The sequence below is a fragment of the Naegleria gruberi genome (assembly GCF_000004985.1).
Source record: "Naegleria gruberi genomic scaffold NAEGRscaffold_81, whole genome shotgun sequence".
Classification (NCBI taxonomy): Eukaryota; Heterolobosea; class Eutetramitea; order Acrasida; family Naegleriidae; genus Naegleria; species Naegleria gruberi.
The window spans coordinates 118,802-137,168 of record NW_003163246.1 but is presented as its reverse complement, the minus strand read 5'-3'; the positions used below and the strand labels follow the sequence as shown (position 1 = coordinate 137,168).

At 32.8% G+C, this 18,367-nt stretch overlaps 10 protein-coding genes across 10 annotated transcripts; 4 read left to right on the top strand and 6 right to left on the bottom strand.

Annotated features, from left to right (window-relative positions):
• Window positions 1-354: 354 nt before the first annotated feature.
• NAEGRDRAFT_82124 (uncharacterized protein) lies at window positions 355-4,296 on the bottom strand (the record flags this gene model as incomplete). The annotated part of the gene is made up of 2 exons (XM_002669495.1): window positions 355-3,941; window positions 3,996-4,296. The coding sequence occupies 2 exons, from the start codon at window positions 4,294-4,296 to the stop codon at window positions 382-384; spliced, it is 3,861 nt and encodes a 1,286-aa protein (XP_002669541.1). The 3' UTR covers window positions 355-381.
• A 147-nt stretch (window positions 4,297-4,443) lies between these two features.
• NAEGRDRAFT_75530 (uncharacterized protein) lies at window positions 4,444-6,351 on the bottom strand (the record flags this gene model as incomplete). The annotated part of the gene is made up of 1 exon (XM_002669494.1): window positions 4,444-6,351. The coding sequence occupies one exon, from the start codon at window positions 6,349-6,351 to the stop codon at window positions 4,444-4,446; it is 1,908 nt and encodes a 635-aa protein (XP_002669540.1).
• A 501-nt stretch (window positions 6,352-6,852) lies between these two features.
• NAEGRDRAFT_75529 (uncharacterized protein) lies at window positions 6,853-7,662 on the top strand (the record flags this gene model as incomplete). The annotated part of the gene is made up of 1 exon (XM_002669532.1): window positions 6,853-7,662. The coding sequence occupies one exon, from the start codon at window positions 6,853-6,855 to the stop codon at window positions 7,660-7,662; it is 810 nt and encodes a 269-aa protein (XP_002669578.1).
• Window positions 7,663-8,037: 375 nt separating this feature from the next.
• NAEGRDRAFT_75528 (uncharacterized protein) lies at window positions 8,038-9,283 on the bottom strand (the record flags this gene model as incomplete). Its single annotated transcript, XM_002669493.1, has 2 exons — window positions 8,038-8,522; window positions 8,584-9,283. The coding sequence occupies 2 exons, from the start codon at window positions 9,281-9,283 to the stop codon at window positions 8,038-8,040; spliced, it is 1,185 nt and encodes a 394-aa protein (XP_002669539.1).
• Window positions 9,284-9,852: 569 nt separating this feature from the next.
• Window positions 9,853-12,391, bottom strand: NAEGRDRAFT_75527 (uncharacterized protein; the record flags this gene model as incomplete). Its single annotated transcript, XM_002669492.1, has 4 exons — window positions 9,853-11,342; window positions 11,385-11,678; window positions 11,732-12,004; window positions 12,046-12,391. The coding sequence occupies 4 exons, from the start codon at window positions 12,389-12,391 to the stop codon at window positions 9,853-9,855; spliced, it is 2,403 nt and encodes an 800-aa protein (XP_002669538.1).
• Window positions 12,392-12,466: 75 nt separating this feature from the next.
• NAEGRDRAFT_82123 (uncharacterized protein) lies at window positions 12,467-13,879 on the bottom strand (the record flags this gene model as incomplete). Its single annotated transcript, XM_002669491.1, has 1 exon — window positions 12,467-13,879. The coding sequence occupies one exon, from the start codon at window positions 13,877-13,879 to the stop codon at window positions 12,545-12,547; it is 1,335 nt and encodes a 444-aa protein (XP_002669537.1). The 3' UTR covers window positions 12,467-12,544.
• Window positions 13,880-14,412: 533 nt separating this feature from the next.
• On the top strand, window positions 14,413-15,072 carry NAEGRDRAFT_75525 (uncharacterized protein; the record flags this gene model as incomplete). The annotated part of the gene is made up of 1 exon (XM_002669531.1): window positions 14,413-15,072. One exon carries the CDS (start codon window positions 14,413-14,415, stop codon window positions 15,070-15,072), a length of 660 nt encoding a protein of 219 aa, XP_002669577.1.
• Window positions 15,073-15,292: 220 nt separating this feature from the next.
• NAEGRDRAFT_75524 (uncharacterized protein) lies at window positions 15,293-15,993 on the top strand (the record flags this gene model as incomplete). Its single annotated transcript, XM_002669530.1, has 2 exons — window positions 15,293-15,521; window positions 15,569-15,993. 2 exons carry the CDS (start codon window positions 15,293-15,295, stop codon window positions 15,991-15,993), a joined length of 654 nt encoding a protein of 217 aa, XP_002669576.1.
• Window positions 15,994-16,094: 101 nt separating this feature from the next.
• On the bottom strand, window positions 16,095-16,535 carry NAEGRDRAFT_54150 (uncharacterized protein; the record flags this gene model as incomplete). Its single annotated transcript, XM_002669490.1, has 1 exon — window positions 16,095-16,535. The coding sequence occupies one exon, from the start codon at window positions 16,533-16,535 to the stop codon at window positions 16,095-16,097; it is 441 nt and encodes a 146-aa protein (XP_002669536.1).
• Window positions 16,536-16,698: 163 nt separating this feature from the next.
• Window positions 16,699-18,258, top strand: NAEGRDRAFT_54149 (uncharacterized protein; the record flags this gene model as incomplete). Its single annotated transcript, XM_002669529.1, has 1 exon — window positions 16,699-18,258. One exon carries the CDS (start codon window positions 16,699-16,701, stop codon window positions 18,256-18,258), a length of 1,560 nt encoding a protein of 519 aa, XP_002669575.1.
• Between the last annotated feature and the right edge of the window lie 109 nt (window positions 18,259-18,367).

Genomic DNA, 18,367 nt, shown 5'->3' with positions numbered 1-18,367 from the left:
GGATGATTAATCGTTTACTTTCAGATTAGAGAATGACAAGTGTTATATCTTTCATTTAGAAGAGGATAAGGCAGAATGTCCACTTGTTACCTATGATAGTACATTGTTACTTTCATATGCTTATTGTTTTTGGATTTCTGATCAGTCAGATGTGAAATATTCATCGAGTCAAGAGGATGTTGAGTTGCACATTCTTCCTCAGAATAGATTACCTGGTAAGAAGCAGAGATATTTCAGCGGAGATGATTTTATGGTTAAGGAAATTGAAGTGTTCCATATTTTAGACTAATTTAACATAAATCAATCAAAATTGGACTGCACAATATTTAATATTTAAATAATTTATATAATATTGGATAATATCAATATTTATTGAGTTGTTTAATAGAAAGATCTGTAAGAGAGGGTTGTAACAGTACCAACTTGATCTTCATCAATTCCTCCAAAGTAATGACCAGATTCACAGAAATTCTTTCTATGCAAGGCAGCAGCAGTGTTTGGATGAGTTGGATGGTTACTATCAAGGAAGAGTCTCCAATAGGAGAAGTCAATAAGTTCAGATCCTGAAATTGCAAAGCTTTCAGGATTTCCATAAACAATAAACTTTCTAAACTCTTGTTCAATCTTGTTGCTTTCTTCTGGTGTGAATGCTTCAAACCAAATTTCTTCTTGAACCCACTTGTCATAGATGTTTTGTGAATTTGGATTTGGTCTGGACATTGAGAATTTTTGATATCTTTCTTCGAATGGATCCTTGGTGTAATCCTTATTATCATTATAAAAACCGTATTGGTTTGTATTTTCCTTAACATGTTTTTCTCTTTCGTCGATAACATGTTGAGGAGGGAGTTCAGTCATTGCCTTGAACCAAACAGTTCTCATCTTGGCTTCCTTCAAAATTGGTAATTTAGAGAATGGAACTGGTTGATAGGCATCTCTATAAAAGTTAATATCCTTTGGATGGAAGGAACCAATTTTCTGAGTTCCTGGATCAACGGTAAGGAATTGAATCTTGTTGGAGATTCTTGCATCAAACTTTTCACTATTGAGAACAGTATCAATATCATTCAAAGAATAAATAAAGTGAGGTTTCCAATCTGGATCTCTTTCCATTTTGATATTAGTATTATTTTTCAATCTACTATCAAATTTAACACTTTCTCCTTTTCTGAAAGTTCTTCTAATCTTTTCTCTATCACGCCAATTCTTAATGTCTCTTTGTTCTTCAGGTTTCAAATTAATAAGTGATACAATCTGACGAGTCTTTTCTAAAGTAGTAAAGATAAAGCTTGGAGGATACTTATATGATTTGATAATATTCAAATCAAGATAGTCTGACTTTACATTCAATTCACCAGAAAGGATGAGAGCCTTATTTTCTTCTCTTAATTGAGCTGCATTTGGATCACGATCATCATAAACACCTAAAATATGTTTTGGATTCTTAGCACGACAAGAATTATCAAAAGCAATAAGTCTTGCTAAACCGTGCAACAAATATTCAGTTGAAGTGAATGGGAATCTACGTGGATATTGTAACAATTGATTTTGAACTTTAGCAGTATCATAACCTGGAATTGAAACAGAGAAACCTCTCTTACTATACTTGTACAATCTATATTCATAAGTTGTAGATTGTCTATCAACATCAACAAGATTAGTATGATACATTAAAGCTCTTCTTGCTCTTGCACTTGACCAAACTTGATTTCCATCAAAACCCATAGTTGCACAATCAATATCAAAACCTAACAAAACTTCTGCAGGTGATTTGTAAATTCTCAAAACAACTTGAATTGGTCTGAGTTTGTAACAATAGAATGTGACAGCAAATTTAGTTCTAACAACCAAAACGTCATCATTGATCAAAGTACCTTCTTCAGTTCTAATAATACCATCTTGATAAATACATTTAGCTTTCTCTTCATCCTTCAAATGAGAATAGTAGCCCTTATGTTCCATCTTATCTCCAGCATAATTCATTAATAATCTTCTACTCATATTCTTCTTGATAGTTTGATAAATATGTTTAATCTTTTCTTCAGCTTCTTCTTCACTCAAAGCATATAAGAAAAGATCGATATCTGATTTTTTAAATGGAGCAGGAATGTTGGCATCAGGGATAAAACGAGCATTTTCCTTGTTTGAGGTAGTGGATTCAGAAATAGTTTTAGCAAGTTCAGAGGAACGGGCCTTTCTTTGATCAAGACTTGCATAGGAATGACTGCTATATTGACTGTATAAAGTAGAATTACCCATAGAATCTAAATTGTGGAATCTACCAATTGGATACTTGCTAATAACTTCTTGTTTTTGTTCTGTTTCTTCTTCCTCTTCTTCATCTCCTTCTTCACCTGTAGATTTAGTTGTTGCCTTCTTTGAAAATCTTCTCCAAAAACCAAAATCAGCAGCTTCATTTTCATCATTTTCATCATCAATGACTGATACTGCTCTTGAAGTATTTGTTTCAGTTCTTTCATTAACAGAAGTTGGATAAATTGTTGAGACTGCAGTATTATTATCAAAATTATCATCTTTCAAACAACAACCAAGAATACCGCCACCTGCAGCAAAAACATTATTCCAATCAAGACCATCCAAAGCACCTTGAGTGAATCTATGCCAATTCAATTTGAAACCATTCAAATTATTAACAAGTCTTGGTTTAGAAACTTGTCTAGAATATCTAGTCTTATCTGTTAAATCTAATAATTTTGGACAGTGACCAATATCAATTCTATACTTTTCTTGATTCTTAATTTCTTCTAAATTTTGGAAGAGGGGTGATAATAAAAGATATGGATCATTCAATAATGGTGATTCTCTTTCCTTTGCAAAGATTTCTCTCAATTTATCTTCCTTTTCTTTCAATTCAATATTATCTTTACCAATCTTTTCAACTGGATAACGAAGTGGATCAAGATATTCTTGAACAAGTGTTGTCAAACCATAGAATTCAGCTTCTTGTTTCAATTGAAGTTTCTTTTCTTGTGAAAGATTCTTTGGGAAATGATTAAATTTACCACCACTGATAATGTAACCATGAATAAGGGCAAATAACTTTGGATTTCTATCAATAAATACACAACCATTTTCATTTAAACCAAAGTTTGGTGATAAGATGTATTTTGAAAGGAGGAAATTCTCATACTTTCTCAAACTTGTGAATGGAATTGTGAAAATTTGACCTGAAACATCAATCTTTACAGATAAATCACTTTCTAAATCAGTACCTAAAATAAAGTTTTGATATTGTTCAACCAATTTGCGTGAATATTCACCAACACTCTTCTTGGATTCGTTGATTGAATCTTCAAATGATTTGAGTCTTTGTTGAATTTGTTCGAGTGGAATTTCAACCTTTTTCAAATTTTGTACAGAATCATTCAAAATTTCTTCAATTTCAGCATAATTAGATAAATTTGAATCATATTTGTGATACTTGTCAAGTAAGAATAAGATATATTCTGATAACTTTTCAGTTGCAAAATATCTTGATTCTTCTAAAATATTTTCTAATTCGTCAGCATTCAACTTTTCAATACCCAAAGATTTAACTTTACCACCTTGTCTTAAGTGTTCTAAAATATATTCGAAATAATCTGGATTTCTGTCAGGGAATGAAATTGCAGACTTGTTTGCTTCATCTCTTTCAATACCAAAACCAGAATCAAACATGACTTTAAACAAGTTATCTTGAGCACAAACATATTCAAGTGATGAGATACCGTCTTCTTTTGGTCTTTCACCATCTTCATCCATTTCATCACCACCTTCTTCATCGCCACCTTCATCCATTTCTTCATCTTCTTCATCTTCACCTCTCTTCTTACCAGCAGTTGCTTTACCAACTTTATCAGCAATAATAATTTTCTTTGTTTGAACTTTAGAGTTACCTCTTTCACCCATCAAAGTTTTCATTGTTGTATAAAAGAATTTACCTGTCAATCATCATAATAAATTGATTGTTAAAAATACAATTTCACACAACATACCACCAACTTTTAACACTACCATCTCTTCCTGTTGCATTTGTTGAAGAATTGCAAGTTTATCAAAAGTGGATGATTTCTTACTCTCACCACTTGTTTGATCTTTTTGCTCGACCAATTTCTTGATCATTTCTTCAGTTTGCTTCTGGAGGGACAATCTATGCAACGCATCAGAAATTTCATCAATCAACTTTTCATTCTGATCATTTTCAAAAATTTCAGTAGCCTCCGAGGCTTCCATCATCAATGATGTTTTTCTCTTCTTTGTATTGTCGGATGTTGAGGCAGCTGATGTTGCAGACATTTTTTAAAAAGTGAAGTTGAGAGTTAGAAACAACGCAATACCGATGAACAAAAAATTGTAAGTTCACCGTTTTGGCGGGAATCTAGAAAATGCTGGAAAAAAATAGAATGTTACAAAACAGAGTTATTGTTTTTACAATGCGTTTTTTTAACACGTGGTAAAATTGCATAATTTGTGAAAGACGGTTTGAGCAATGGCAATGCCAGAACCGAACCCTGCTTGATTGGCATATTCAAAGTGAATTCCACCATAAATTCTTGACTTGCCAGCTTCTTTGGCTGCCTCTGATAATTTAGTGAACTTTCGAATGGTGTGAATTAGACCCTCAGAAACGCTCTCAAAGGATATTTCGTCAGAGCCAAATAATAAGCTCAATACTGTCGAAGCAGCAGCAGATAGAGTTGAGTGACCTGAAGAATATTCAGGAAATGCAGGAGTTGACAAGAGTGGTGACCATTCATTGCTTTCTCTTTCAGTTATGACTGTGATTGGACGAAAGGCATTGTACTTATACTTGTGATTCCAACAAACAATTGCAGCATCTGCCATTGTAATTGTCAATACTTTAAATAAGGTAGATATTCGAAAGGTATCCTTAATATTCTGATTTCGAATAATGTTTTGTAAAATAATGAGCCAATGTCCGAGTGAAGTACTCGTTCCAGCTCCATCAGCCCAAAATAACGCAATTTTTCTTTGATCTTGAGTTCTCACACTCGAATCTTCTCTTCCAAAATGAAGAGTTTCATTGTAATCTTTTTCAAATATTGGTGAGTCAATTGGTGGAGGTGGTCCTTGATCATACAATGAAGCATTTTGAATGACAAATGGTTTTACAGTTGACCAATGAGGAAGTAGTGGAATTCTTACAAAGTTTGGAGCATGTGATTGATAATTCATAAAACCATCAGAGAAATGATATTCTGTAAAGTCCAAACTTCCATCATCTTGTCTTTCTTTTAATATTCTGTCAGCTGCCAAAATTCCTGGCTTTCCGATATTTTCCAAATAAGGAATGGATACTTCTTTGCATTCATTGCATTCTAAAGCACTTTTCAAAGCAGCATTGAAACAATCTATTTGAGTTGGGTATAAACTTTTCAATACTCGACTAGCAGCATGTGAAATAATGGACACTAAAGTGGAACGAGAGCAATTTGAAGAGAAATTCTTACAGTCAACCAGCGAATCATCAATAGCAGAGTGAAGAATAGCCAATTGTCTTGAAGCTATTGGAGCAGATACCTTCAAATCACGAATCACACTCAATAGCACATTATTCCACTTGATTACAATATCCTCATTGAAGATATCCTTTTCAGAGGTAATTACTGAACATTTTGGAGAGAAATCAGTGATTGACATTTGGTAGGAATGAGAACTGATAATGGTTGTAAACAATTTTCCATTTTGTGGATTAGTTCTTTGTAAAATAGAACCACGAGCATATCCTTGACCAAATAAACTGGACGTCAATTGGAAATTAATCATGGAAGAATTAGAATTGACCTTGATTGGCATCATTCCAGAGTAAATTACTCTTGGAAATAGAACTGTTCCATTACTTCTCCAAAAGAAGGTATAAAATCCAAAATGTAAAACTGAATTTGAATCAATTAAGGCGCCATTCTTTCCATAATTTCCATTCGAAACAATCGGCCCACTTACCACAATTCTGAACGAATCCTCATGGACTCCAACATCCTGACTACCAGCCACAATTTGAAAACCACGAACTTTGGCATAATTGACAACATATTCAGAATTGGTTCCTGTAAATAGCCCACAACCAGATGGCAAACGAGTGCCATTTCCAGCAATATCGAGACCATACTGATTTCTAAAGAAAGCAATTGCCTTTTCGTATGCATCAGAATATCTAGTAATTGGACCTGGCTTTAGTATAGTGTTTGAGCTAGTAAGGGAAATGGAGAATTGTGTGTCAAATTTCATTGGATGAGTCTCAGTGTAAGGCAAGTAAGCATTGGTGATCATAACAAGGCGGAGAAAGACCACGAAGGTTATGATACTTAATTTAGAGTAATGAGATAACATTTTTACAATAACTTTTAACTTGCAAGAATAGTAATATTCCAAATATGGTATAAACAATGCACTCGATGATTTTGAGTTTTGGTTCAGATAGAGGGTTTGATCGTAGTTGTGTGATTTTTTTAATGTTGTTTTTCTTGTTCAACAATCCAATCTGTTTTTACAATATTTAAGATTCAATTAGATTGTTGAATTAATAGTCACAATTTTCTTGAATGTTGTTTGCATCTTCCAATCAAATCCAAATTGACAAATTACTGATTTTGGTCGCAAAAGAATTAAGAGAAGTTCCGCAACATACTAAGCTAAATACCTAACAACAATTCCCAATACTATCATCATAATTAGAGAGGTCCTCCAACCCATACTCTGTTAATTCTGTTTATTCGGAAGCTTTAACTCAAAGAACAGAACATTAGATCTTGCAATTTTATCATCAGTCATTTAACACGATTATTCGTGAGTCAATTACAAAAAGGTTTGATCAATTACAATCAAAAAAAAATGAGCAAACGAACAAGAGAAGTATTCGATCCATCAAACTGTAATCAATCATCACCCGAAACAAAAAAGCTGAAGGAAGATATTCCACTTTTCTATGCCGATATTTTGTGTGAAATATTTTCTTTTCATGATTTTAATTTTCTAGTGTTGAATTGTGCACTCGTTTCCAAACAGTGGTTGACTGTTATTTTGGAAAGAATGAAACTTTCATTAATTTGTAAAAGTGATTGTATCAAGAAAATGGAGGGAAGATTTTTACAAAATATTTACAAATTAAAAGTTGCAAGGTCTTCCATTAATAATGAAAAAGTTTATAAGAAACTGTCTTATTCCATTAAGAATTTGAAAGGATTAACAATGCTAGATATTAGTAATCATGATATATGTGATCAGGGAGCTAAATCCATATGTGAAATGAAACAACTGAGAGTGCTTAAAATTGCATATAACAGAATTAATGATTTTGGAGCTGAATATATTAGTACAATGAAACAATTAACCAGTCTCAATATTTCTGGAAATAATATTCGTGACAAGGGATCAAAATATATTTCTGAATTGGATCAATTAACAAAACTCAATGTTTGTATCAATAAGATTGGTAATCAAGGAGTGGTACATCTTAGTGGTATGAAACAATTGACCAATCTCAATATTTCTGCAAATATATTTGATGATGACGGAGTGAAACTCGTTAGTGAAATGAAACAATTGACTGTTCTAAATATCGGTGCCAATAATTTTGGTGAATGGAATGGAATACATTTGTGGAATGAAACAGTTGACCAAACTTTCGTGTTTCACGAATGATATTGGTGATGAAGGAGCAAGAGTTATTAGTCAACAAATGAAACAATTGACTAATCTCAACATTTGTGATAATTATATTGGTGATGAAGGAGCAAAGCATGTTAGTGATATGAACCAATTAACAAAACTTGATATTTCCTTTAATTCTATTGGTAATGAGGGAGCTAAGTATATTAGTCTCATGAAACAATTAAGGAATCTTGATATTTCTGCAAATAAGTTTCGTGATGAAGGACTCAATTACATTCTCGAAATGAAACAATTAACTAAACTCGTTGCTGGAGAAAGTGATATTTAGAAATTACAGCATGAACTAGTGTCTAAAGTAAATTGTCCTTCATAAATTGTCACTGATTCCAAACTGTACAGATGAATTTATTCCATAGTTTGACAAATTATTGATACATCGTCAAAGGAATTCAACAACAATGGTTTGACAAAATGTTCGCTATTGGTTTCCACAGTTTCAAAATAAATGACTGTAAAATCACCCTCTCTGTAACTGGTGTTTCCAGCCCCAATAGCTAATAGTTGATTTGATGCACTGAAAGCTGCTGGCATGCTATATCTCCCATTGAATCCATAAGGTCCCAAATCTATGGCCGAAAATGAATTATACTCCAAGTTGTAAACAAATAGATTTGAATTTAAATCTTCTTTTTCTTCCGAGTATGGTTTTGACACTCCTCCTATGATCCCTATATTATCATTATTAATTTTGAAAATGTAATGACCTGAAAGAGGTGGGAAAATGAAATCTCTAAGCTCAATATTTTCCCAAGTATGAGTTTGAAAATGAAACAAGAATAGTTCATTCGAAACCCCTGACTGTAATCCTGGCTTCATCTTACCTCCATAAACTATTGATGAATATTGTCCAGATTAAAATTAATATACCTTGACAAGGAATAAAAAACGTACCACACATGACATCTCGTTTTTCAATATATGTAGCAGAGTGATAAGCTCTTGGTGTGAATGGTTTTCCTAGGCAAATTGTCTGGTAGGGTTTGATATTTCCTTTTTCCAAATCAAATTCCAACAATTCCTTTTCAAAAGTTCCTGTTCGTTGAGCATTTCCTGCCAAAACATACATTTTTCCTTTCCTTATTACTGCCGTATGTCCCTCTCTGAAAGGTGTTTTACCAAGCTTGTCTTTGGCTTCTGTTGCTTCTACTAATTGGAAAGAATCAGTTAAATCCTCAACTTTTAATTCGTTACCTTCAATTGAAAATCTTGTAATGAGAGAACAAGGAGATCTATTCCCTGAAAATCCTCCATAAACATAAACATTATTATTCCTTTCATCAATACAAACTGATTGAAATATTCTTCCAGGTGGATAATATGTACCACTGAAATTTGTCGACAGCAATTGTTTTGGCTGTATTAATTTTCTAAATCTAATTTTCTCTTGCTCGGCTCTCATTTCCTTAACTTGTTCAGCCACACTTGCTTCAACATTAACTGGCACAATCTCTATTACAGATGATTCATCATCAACATCATCGTCCATCCATTCATCATCATCATTCAAATATTCATCCTCAACAAGATCATCAACCATTACATTCTCTACATTCTTTACATTATCTACATTCTCTACTGCTTGATCATTCATTTCTTCTGAAGATTCCGAATCATCAAACAATGACAATCTTGAAAATTCAATAAACGGAACCTCTACTATATTAGAATACCAAGTATCATATCCCATGAATGAATATAACCGTTCAACATTTAATTTCTCAAAATAATCTGTTGATCCGAAGGCTACTTTGGTTTTCCTTCTTGATGAAATCGGAGAGGGAAGAAAAATCATTCCTGCATTTGTTGTCTGTCTACTGATGTTGTAATTGGTAAAGCCTCTAATCCAAACGTGTTTACTCAAGTTTTTATTAATAGGAATCACGATTTGTGCTCTCTGATCCTCTTTTGCTTCTATTTGTGATGCTGACATTTTTTTTTAGATTTTTCAAAATTTTGAAAAAGTAAAATTTCATAATTTTCAATCTTTAATGAAATATTAAATCAAAAGTCTTTTCAAGACTGTAGAAAGTGAAAGAACTTTGCCTATTATTGATTCAAAAAGTTTTGAATTTTCTTGTTAATTGAAGATTAGTATTAATATTATCAACTAAGGTCTCATTCGATTCCTTTCGAATTATTTCTAATTCCAAAGTGACAAAATTATTGGAATGCTTTGAAAAGTCGGGAAAATATCGAAGGTTTTCTTGTTCTATTCGAGGATTGAGTGGTAGAAGTTGTAGATGAGCTACTTGATGTGGCAGGTTTCGGTTCATAAAAAAGCTCCTGTTCCTTAATTTCATTCCTCCAATACTTTTCCAAAATATTTCTGTCCAAAATCTTCTTGGATCTCTTTCTAGCCAATTTCTTGACATGTTCTCGAATTTCCTCAGAAATTTCATCATGAAACTCTTGAATTAATTGAATCGATTCGAAATGTGAAGCTGCAAAATCAATGACAAGCTCTTTGAGACTGTATGCTTCGTGTGTTTCACAGACAAGGAGAAGAGGAATTGCATTCTCAACTGCTATAAATTTGGAAATGAAAGTTTCACATGAAGCTTTAAACTCTCGTGATGCAAAATAATTGGCCACTGCCAAGCATTCACATGCATTTGATAATGTGAGGTTGGCATCGAATTGATCCATGAATAGGTATTGCACATTCTCAGAATTGGATCCACAATAAGCATGATAAAGGAGAGGAATGACATTTTCTAATTGGAATAGATATAAATCTTCACTTGAATCCATGGTCAAATGCATTTCACCTCTCTTTTCCTCTTCCATATTGGATTCGAATACTCCCTTGAAAAATTCAATGGAATTTGTTAGAATGACCTTGTGAAGTGGTAGGGAAACATTGAGTGAACCATCTTTGCTCTGAAGCGATAATTTGTAATCATCACAAGTATCCTCTTTTCCCATAATTGAAAGCATGTGAGCTCCAATTCTCTGCTCAGCAAACTTTGTATCAATATTTGAATTGGAACTATCCAAAGCAAATGCTCTCATCATTCTATTGTTTTGAGACATATTTTCCAATTTCCTCGATGAAAAGTTCCATTCCTTAAATGATTTCAAAAGAGAATGATCAATATTACAACTCAGTGCCATACTATAACTCACAAAAGTTTCATCATTGAAATAATTCAGCTCGAGGAAGTAGAAAAAATTAATGAGCTCTTGTACCATTGCCACATTTTCTCTATTCTTATCTAAATCCATTGATAAAAAATCCAAATCATCAACATATAGGTAGTGTAGCACAACTAAAAAAGAATTGTAAACATTCGCAATATGATCCTCATTGTCCTCAGGATCTGTACAATCTATTCTCGAAGTGACTTGTTCTGAATTTTTAAGGTTCTCTCTGTTTTGGTAATTTTCATAATTTGCTTGTGAATCTATCAATAGTTTCCTCAAGAAATAGTTTAGTTTACCGCTCAAAATTAAACTTAGTAAGGTAGGGCATCTAGCCAATAATATACATTTGTGTAAATAAATTACTTTTGTTTCTGATGTGTTGTTAGCATAGAGCTCAATTTTCAAATCACTAAGTGTTTCCTTATTTAACAGTTCTGAAAAGGCAGTTGAGTAATTCTCTGACAGAGCAATAGCTACACTATATCCACAGTCTGCTTGTGCAATTTCTATACGAAAGATTAAAAGTCTGCTATAAAAATGAAACTTACTCATTCCATATAGAGCTGTAATTAAACAAGGGAATATCGCATATTTCCTATCTGACGATATCCCTAATTGCTTTTCAGCATTTCCTCCCCATGAAAACAATTGCCCTGTCTTGGTTCTAGCAAGTGAAAAGTAATGCTTATTCTTTCCATGAATTTCTAAATAGTCTTTGCATTGATAGACATTTTCCACATTCCTTAGCACACTCAATTTGGTAATCTTTTTATCTTCCATCATTGTCTCTCCACACAGTAAGGTTTCGTAATTTTTTCCCAAAGAATAAACTAATCCATCAGCTATTATACAGAAATTCCAATCACTCCATAATTTCACTAAATTTAAAACTTACAGGAAATAAAGAGGGAGTGATGATGTCTGGCAGAACCTCCCACCCAATTATTAATTCCAATATGATCTATTATAGTTCTGTTACTCGAATAATAAAGTGAATATTGATTATCAGTCATCTGATGCAACACTGAATCATCATTTCCATCTGTGTAATATGTTGCATAATTCGATGAAGTTACAAAAGGAACTTTCATTTCTAATAAAGGTGCAGAGGAATACGGTTCATCGGATGTAGTATTACGAGTTGAAACAACTGTTTTCATTCCACTTTCTGATATCTCTTCGTTAAAAGCTTATTCAAACTAAACTAACCTCTTTCCAAAATCAATGAATCATGTCCTCCTGAACTAATCTTTACAATTTTAGATGCATCCAATGTAACCATCGGATTGAAAATCTGTTTTTCATAACGATTGAATGAATTTCCATTCTTAGCCAAATACGTTACAATTTTCCCAAAATTCGTCAAGGCAAAAACTCCATAATCAGATGGTGCAATCATGATGATTTTTTCCTTTACTCCCAATTCAAAATCAATCTTTGTAAATTTACTACTCTCACGAGAAACATCATGAATTGTAAATGTTAAAACTTCTCCGATATCTGTTAACACATAAAAGTGATCCCTATTATTTGTTCCCACTTGAATCACGTTCATGTGTGAGAGAAAAGAAACGAGAGTTGGTTTCGTGAGAATGGTGCCTCCCCATACAAATACTTTGCCCATTTTTTTGATGTGTTTTATTCGAATGTCAGGAACTTTGAACTAATATTCATATTCTTTATCTACTGCCTTTCTAATATCTTTTGTTCAATGGTATGGTTTCTTAGTCATCTTTTTCAGTATGATTCGAATAACCTTTTCCATAAATTCATATTGTCCAACAATCTTTGTAGTGCTGAGATATTTCACAATCTCAATATTTTCCTCAACTGATCTCAGTAGTAAATCCATTCTGGACTTTGAATTAAAAACTTTAGCAAAAAACGTTTCGAACAATGAAACATGTGAACCATCCAAATATTTCAAAGCTGTTTCAAGAAATTCGTCTTCATCTGCATAATAATCCATGAAAACTAATGTCAGTGGAATTTTCCTAATTGATTTTAGAACTCGTTCTCTGTCTATTGAGCCTGAAAATCGTGAAGCATAAGCAATCATTTCTGGATCTTTCCTGTAATCGAATCCACTATTGATATATAATTCCTTTAAGGATTCGTATGGAGTTTTAGTTCGTGGAGGAGAAACATGATTCAAAAATTGAGAACTTTTTGAAAGTATAATCTTTTGAACAAATTCATTACGAGCTTGATCGGCAAGTGTTTTAAATTCTGGGTCTTCCCTTAGTCTGACACTAACTGAAAAGATTGAATTACCATTTCTTATGCATTGCAAGGCAACATTTGGATTTTCTCTCAACTCTCTGACTTGTTTGGTGTATCCTGATAGTGCAGCTCCACTTTTAACAGCTGTTTCAATCACTTGAGGATCGAGTTTAAGAGAAACCTTTCGTCTACTTCTTGTTTTTTTGGTCCTGTGACACATGGCGTATGAAAAAGCACTACCATTTTGTGAAACAGCTCTCAATACAATTTCCAACTCCTGTCTCAATTCTTTGGCAGCATATTGTAAAGCCATTCCATTCTGATCTAGAGCTAAACAAACTATTTCTCTATTCCTCCTCAATTTGTAATGAGCAAATTGTAAAGCCATTCCATTTTGCTGAACTGCATTTCTTACAATATTTTCATTACTTTTTAAATTCAAACTCATCATGGCCAATTTCAATCCATCCTTCTTTACAATTTCCTCACAAATTCTTTCATTGTTTCTTAATGAAAATATCAATGTTCCATCAAATATTGAAATATCCCTTTCCAATATAATTTCTAATATATTTTCCTCTTCCTTTTCATTTTTTCCAAAAGAAAAACACTTGGGAACGAGCATTGGTGGAACTTTTCCCATCATCCTTCTAATTGCTTCTTTCCGAAGTGCAATTTCATTCGGAGTAAAGACACACGCTAGACACGGATAGTTTGGAATGAGTTTTAGAATTTTCCGATGCATAACAAACTTTCCTACCCAGAGAAATGATGAAATGCTGATATCGAGAAGAAGGATTACATTTTCATGTTGTGCCATTTTTTTACAATGAAATTCTATTTATGATTGACGAGTTGACTACATTGATGGCAAAGTTTCTAAACAAGATTTGAATCATAATGGATAACTTTAGTTGTCTTGAATCAACCTGTTGTTAATTGACTTTGTTACAAAAAAAAATGTCAGCACAAAGAAGTGGCAATAACCTCTATGCCGATCTGGTGCATAGTATTCTATTGTATACGACACCCGATACCTTTGTTCACTCCTCTCAAGTCTGTAAAATATGGAGGCAAGTGTTGAATCGAGAGAGTTTTTGCAAGGAATATATTTGCTTGTTTTTTAAATTGGATTTGTATGGACAAGGCTATTTGGAATATTTATTTGCTAATCCTGTGTCATTCGAGGAGATTGTTAATATATTTACAAAAAATTATAGTGGTTCTTTTGGGAAGAAATTTAAACTTGTGAATAAGTACAAACATGTGTTGGAAATATTGAGTTTAGTTTATTATGGTTTCGATGAGAATATTGACAAATTTCAAAAGATTATAAATTCTTTGGATAAAAGAATGCTTGTTAATGAGCAATATGTGAAAAATACATTGAAAGATATTAATTTAATATATGATAGCCATAACCAAATTATTCCAGAGATGGAAATTTCATTCTTAGATATGGACGATATATTATTTAGGATTAAGAATTGTAGAGGAATAGTTTATACCAAGGACGTTGGATCTGAACAAAAGGAATGGGAGTTTGTTTTATTTACATTTTGTGGATATCCATTATTAGTGAAAGTTGATAAATATGGAATTTATATTAATGATTTACAATTCTTTGAAATGGAAAAATACTCTCTATCATTGACCCACCATTCTCGGTTTAACATAATTGAATCTATTTTCAATTACAAATATGAACCAGTTGGATATTGTGGAATAGACGAAACATTCAATCACGATTCTATTTTGGAAATTATTCTTGTTGAATTCTTTCAACAGATTTTAACCTATTTGCCAACCTCAGTGAAAAATGAATTGAAAACGGATATTGATACATTAGAATACAGTTTTTTTCAAGTTCCCTTAATGAAAGATCTCATTTCGGATATTAAACAAACCTATGGACGAAACTCTTACAAGAAATTGAAAATTGAAAAACCAAAAAAAATAGAAAACATGAGGAAAGGTAGAACACGACTTTCCCTTAGTGAATTATTGAACTAAAATAAATTATTAATTACAATACAGTATGAACTTGTTACAAAAAATTTGTTTGGTTCAATTCAAATCTGGAAAATAATTCTAAAAATAAATCATTAAAAAAAAAATGAAGAGTATGTTATCAAAGAGGCTTGATGAAATTTATTTATTTTGATCTTAAATTATTACTTCTTGTGCTTAAAATCTAAAAGCTTGGTTTCCATTGGAGTCAAATCCAGAGCTCATGAATAATTATGCTAATAAATTAGGCTTGGGAGGCGATTATGAATATTGTGATGTTTTCGGGTTGGATGATGAATTGTTGGATATGGTTCCAAAGCCTGTGATTTCCGTCTTGTTGTTGTTTCCTTTGACCAAGGAAAATCAAAACCTCCAACAAAAGGAAGATGAAGAAATGGAAAAGAATCAAGACTCCATTCCAAAGGAATTATTCTTTATGAAGCAAACTATTGGTAAGTAATTATTGAAGAAGAAGTCTAATCTAAGAATCAATGAATAGGAAATGCATGTGGTACTGTTGCCATTATTCACTCCTTGGCCAACAATATCAAATCATTACAAGTTGCAAGTTCAAGCTTTTTGCAAGATTTCATCAATGGAAATGTAGGAAAGAGTTCTGAAGAAATTGCCAAATCATTGGAAGGTGATAAGAGAGTTGAGGAAGCTCACGAAAGTAGTGCCCTTTCCGAACAAAATCAAAGTGAAGTTGTGGAAGTAACAGATTTGCATTTTGTTTGTTTCGTCGAAAAGAATGGCCATGTATTTGAATTGGATGGTAGAAGAAAGTTCCCAATGAATAGAGGAGCTTCTTCTGGTGATTTATTGAAGGATGCAATCAAGGTTGTCAAGAATTATATGAGTTTGAATCCTGAACAATATTTGTACAATATCGTAGCTTTGGCCAAGAAACAACAACAAGAATAATTGGAACCAAATGTATTTATACTTTGTAAAATAAGAAATCTTCTTTAATATTGTACTTTGTAATGCACTTTGAAAGTGTTTTGGAATCAATCTCTTGAAATTTATCCAGCAATGTCAGCACTTTCAACATTTCCTTCATTATCAATATTGACTTCAATAACGTGACCACAGAAAAGTTCTCCATCATCAAAATAGACCAATCTTGATGAACTTTTGACGATTAAAGATTCCAACTTTAATCTCTTTGCAAAATCTTCCTTGGAAACTTCTTCTCCTTCCTCATTCCACTCATCATTGAAAAGTTCGTACAATTCTTCAGTGGCCTTGGCAGCATACACATCCAATTTTTGTAACATGTCATTAGCAATAGTGAGGAGTGAATCAACAATGGATGGATCTTCATCATTTTCCAATTCAATGTTAATATGAACCTTTTTCAAGAGGAATGGAATGCCTCTTCCGGAAACTTGTGCTGAATATTCACGGCCATTCGGTGAAGTTTGGAGTTGTTCCTTGGTGATGGTTAAAAAATTGGTGGCCATTGTGTGGTTGTTGTGTGGTTTTTTTGTTTTGTGTGAAGATATGGTTAGGACGTGTGAGATTTTCATCATCTTTCATAATTATGGCGCCAAACCAGAAATTGCTGGAAGTTTCAGCATTTTGTGTTGCATCCTGAAATAAGTGCCGAAGTGTTCATCGTTAGTGATGGGTTTCTTCTGTTGTAATCACAATAGACTTGTAGAATTGTTTACAATAATATTCACATCAGTTATTAGCAAATTTGCACTATCGGAGGCATCATCATCAATTAGCAAAGATGCTAAAAATCAAATTATCGATTATGACACATTCACGATTGAATTAAAGAAACAATTTCAAGATTCCTTTCTTGGTTCATTGTGGAATAGCATCACCCGATCCAAATTAATAACACTGGATGAAATATTGCTATTCATCAAGAGACATCCACCACAAATTGAAAATGTCGAAAATCTTGTCGGCAAATTAAAGAAGGAATTTAGAAATGAAATTTTGGATTCACAATTGAAAAGAGTTAAAATTGAGGAGTCTCTGGGGTTGACTATTGAAGCAGAATTTGTAATTCAAATGCCAGTGGAATGTGAGGTAATGTGTTGGGAACCAATCAAGACAAATATGTTAATTCACAGATTGGAAATTTGGATTTCTAAACAAGCTGTTCTGAGAATGAAATTGATTTGTAAATCTGATTTGAAAGGATGGAATGAGAATAGTTCACTTGAGTGGAAATATGACAAACCAGATAACATATCAACGAGGTTTAAGCAAGGATTTCTAACAGAATTGATTACATTTTCAGATGAAAAGGTTTCTAATGGATTGCTGAATGGAGTTTTTGAAATTTATGGTGGAACTGATAAGTTATTTAAATATTGGAAAGAGAAAAAGATTTCCTACTCAATCAAGACTGGAAGAGGTGCCATTCTATCAAATTCCAAGATATTATTCATGTTTTTCAAAGTAATATTTGGAAATGCCATTTACAATGTTGAAAATGTGAATTATGAAAAGATTGATGCAATGAGGTATTATGTGGATTTCAACAATTATCTTAAACCCCCTCTGAAAGCTCAAAGAATACGTCTCAGTAACATTTCATTCTATTCGGCATGTCAGCTAGTGTCCAAATTCCATCCATCGCTAGCTCTAAACTATCACAATATGGTAACTAATTGCAGAGGAAATGCAACAATTGGATTGGAAGTGAAGAAAAATACTTGGATTGGAAGAGCAAAGAAAAAGAAATCAATCTTTGATGAAAAAAGATTCATTTACCGATTTGAAACAGCTGTCTACGAATCCTATTCGAAAATGCCAAGGAATGATTATCTGCCACTTGAAGGATTTGGCGCCATTACTCCCTTCCACAAAAAAGAAATCCATCTCGTTAAGAAAGTGAAATTGAAATTTCTCTCCAAAATTTATGAATTTAGTCGAGATGCTTTGAAGCTCACTAAAACACGGCCAAAAATTATGTACAGACTAAGTTATGTGAATCCACTTGTGATTACTGGACATTTTGAGGGCACTTTACAATTCCTTTCGAATGGTGAAACGCTGCTGTGTGAAAGTAGCTTTTTCATTGATACGATTCTTGGATTTATTCAATTGGATTTGAGTCATTTCGGGTTGGGTTGGTGTAAATTTTACAAAATCAATTCTCAAAATGCTCTTGAAATAAGTGTCAAATGCCCCAAAGATGTGTCCATTATTTGCCTAAGGTAGGGCACGAGATCCATGGACTTCCTCTTTTGTAAATTAATTCAACTAATCTTTACAACAAAGAAATTTCTTCTTTTGTAAGCTCTACTACAAGATCACTAGATTGGATTTC